The sequence below is a fragment of the Echinops telfairi genome, unplaced genomic scaffold, assembly GCF_000313985.2.
Source record: "Echinops telfairi isolate 266 unplaced genomic scaffold, ASM31398v2 ScPeMD7_70;HRSCAF=299, whole genome shotgun sequence".
In the NCBI taxonomy this organism is placed as follows: Eukaryota; Metazoa; Chordata; class Mammalia; order Afrosoricida; family Tenrecidae; genus Echinops; species Echinops telfairi.
In genome coordinates this window covers 4,896,030-4,899,187 of record NW_022103968.1, presented here as the reverse complement: position 1 = coordinate 4,899,187, position 3,158 = coordinate 4,896,030, and the positions used below count along the sequence as shown (strand labels likewise).

General features: G+C 54.4%; 1 protein-coding gene across 1 annotated transcript in view; it reads right to left on the bottom strand.

The window, feature by feature from the left end:
* ADAM12 (ADAM metallopeptidase domain 12) overlaps positions 1–1,048 on the bottom strand; it is a 286,161-nt gene extending 285,113 nt beyond the window's left edge. Inside the window, 2 exon segments of the mRNA XM_045291382.1 lie at positions 499–581; positions 1,011–1,048. Coding sequence (XP_045147317.1) covers positions 499–581; positions 1,011–1,048 — 121 coding nt within the window.
* Between the last annotated feature and the right edge of the window lie 2,110 nt (positions 1,049–3,158).

The window sequence follows — 3,158 nt, the reverse complement described above, 5'->3', positions numbered from 1 at the left end:
TAGCCAGTCCCTGCACCCCCAAAGGACCTCCAGCGACCGGGAAGTCGCCGTGAGCGCGCCCGCAGCCCCCAGCCAGGCCTCACCCTCACTGAAGTGTGGCTGTCGGATTTACATGGATGGGGGTGGCAGGGTTTCCTCCCCGGGACATGGGCACAGCTGGGTGTGATAATCGTTACCCATGCTTGCCAGATCATGAGAAGCAGCTGGGTTTGTTAACAATACAGATTCCCGGTCGCCCTCGAATACCGTCATGTTGAGGTTCTAGGCCTCGGGGTCTGGGTTGGTTGGTTTGTTTTTTTCTCAAAAACCCTGGGGTTCGGTAAAAACCAAGGCACTGAATGGGGCCTCTGCCCTCCCATCCTACATCTTGGCCTTCAATTCACCACCATGAAGACTGAGCAGAAAGAAGCTCACCAAACCAACCCACTGCCGAGTCACAGCTAATGCCCAGTCACAGCCACCAGATTTGCATAGGGTTCCCCAGACTGTAAGTCTTACCTACTGGGGCAAACAGCCCCCTCTTCTGCCAGGGAGAGCCTGGTGGCTCTGAAAGCCCATCTTGCACCCAGCAGCCCAAACACCTAGCCCACGGCCACACCAGCGGTATTTAAAGATCCAGTGCTGGCCCCGCCCAGACCAGTAAAGCTCTCTGAACTCGATTCCCAGCTGAGCTAGATTCTCATGGGACTACCCAACCTTCGAGAAAAATCCCTCCTTCATTGTCTTCTCCTGTTTTCATCCTCTCCCAAGCCCAGGTTGTCCCAGATGGCTCCTAACAAGAGGCAAGACTTGATTAAAACCCAGGAGGATCTGCCGTTTTTAAGGGGCTGCCAGAGGTTGGGGGTGGTGGTGGTGCTGTATTGGCTTCAAGGGCACCCAGGGTAATGACCTCACAACATGTTGTAGTCAGGTGCCGTCAGGTGGCGCTGACTCAGGGTGACCTGGTGTATAAGGGAACTTGACGCTGCCCAGCACTGCCCCAGCCTCACAATCACTAAGTCTGAACCCACGGCTGCAGCAGCTGTGTCAGCGTCTCATTGAGGGTCATCGTCCGTTCGGGCTGACCATCTACCCAGGGAAAGATCGCAGGTGGCATAATGGTCAGGAGTTGGGCTGCTAACCTCAAGGCTTGAAGTTCAAAGCCACCAGCTGCTCCTCAGGAGAGAGTTGGGTCTGTCTAGTCCCACAAAGAGTTACAGCCTCAGAAACTCTGTCCTGTAGGGTCGTTGAGAGTCGGCATTGACTCGATGGCAGTGAGTTCAGTGTACCAAGCTGACGCCCTTCTCCAGGGGGACACGATCAAGGGCACTGGAGTATATGCAGAGAGGAGGGCATGACCAGTGTTGGGTGCCATGCACATTCCCACAAGGGAATTTAATTCTTATCCTGCATTTGGGCCTGAGACCCGAGAAAGGTCTCTTGGCGCCAAAGAAGGCTGTGTCCGGCAGGGTCAGCCAGTCCGTCCCAGAGAGTAACCACGTGAGCTGGTTACTTTCTCTAGTTAATAGCCTGCTCCAGGCCTTCTTATTTATGACACTGCACATCATCTGAGCGTCCCGTGCATTAGCTGCTATTCAAACCCGAGTCTCCCCATAAAGTGACTGCAGCGGACAGAGGCGAAGGAACATCTCCCCTCCCCCTGTGGCAGTGGAAGCCCTCCTACCCGCTGAAATGGCTTTTTGCAGTGTGTCCACGTGGACTGTGACTATGACCTGGGCTGTCTGTGAGGCAGACTGGACTCGATTCGAATGAAAACCCAAGCCCGCTGCCCTTGAGCCGGTTCCCACTCATCCCCATCCTGAGTAGGGTGTCTGAGGCTACACATGCTTACAGAAGCAGAGAGCCTCGTTTTTCTCCCATGGGGCTGTTGGTGAATGTGAACTGCTGACCTGGCAGTTTGCAGCCCAACTTGACCCACAGCTCCACCAGGGGTCCTTATCCAATCCTTTTCCTACCGAAGAGTATTCTACTGTGAACTCATGACTCAAGTCACGCTCATCGAGTTCATTCTGACTCATAGCGACTCTGTAGGACAGGATGGAACTGCCCCCGTGGGTTTCCCAGACTGAAACTCTTTATGGGAGTGGAAAGCCTCACCTTCCTCCCACAACCGTGGACCTAAACAAACAAACAAACAAACAAACAAACAAACAAATTAAAAACCTCACTGCCACAGAGTCAATGCCGACTCACAGGGACCCTAGAGGGCAGGGTCCACCTGCCCCGGTGGGTTTCCGAGACTCTTCATGCGGGAGTAGAAAGCCTTGTCTCTCCTCGGTGGTTTCGGACCTCAGACCTCGTGGTTAGCAGCCCAGTGCACAACCATGACACCTCAGAGCGCCTCAATCTCTGACTAGATAAGTCTAATTCCCCCTAACCCTAGACGTTGCAAAGCTTTTTTTTCTTTTTTCTTTCTTCTTCTGCAAGTAGCAGGCCAACTCCAGTCCTGAGAGAAGCAAACAAAACTGTCATTGCAGGGGAGTGGAGGAGTGGGAGGAGATGCAATCCACCCCTCGGGGGCGCTGACACCCCCATGAAGCCTTGGTGTGTCTCCACAAGAGCCAGGGTTGAGGAGGCACAGGCAGATGGTCTGCCTCTGGGGTGGGATTACTGCCTCCTGCTTCACAGGAAATGGGGCTGGTGGTGGCATTCAATACTGGATTGTTAGGTAAAGGGTATAAGGTCAGAGGCCGGGTGCTGCTCATTAAAATTTCAGAGAGATGGCTTATTGTCCCTTCCTTTGCAGAAGAAGTGACCTTTGTAGAAGCCCTTCCTGTGTGCTATTTTCTTTGAACAGCTTGGCACTCCAGTGAGCAGGGCGCGTGCACAGCTAGCTGAGGACAACGAGGACCGGCAGATGTCCCTAGGCCTGGGCTTTCCAGGCCACCCCTCCCGGCCTGGCAGGAAGTGAGGGACCCGCCGCCTTGCAGCTGGCCTGCCTGCTGCTGGAACTTCAGCCACAGGCTTGGGGCGGAGGGTGGGCACAGCTAGCTGCAAAATAAACTCACTCGGTGGTCCCTTAAGGAAGAGTCCTGGAGATCACCCGAGTCCAATTTTGGGGGGCGATTCCAACTGGGGATCCTGCCAGCCGTTTTGTCTTTGTGAAGATCCCTACTTCAAGAACCCCATGCCTTCACCGCTCTCTGCAGTGTCCATGG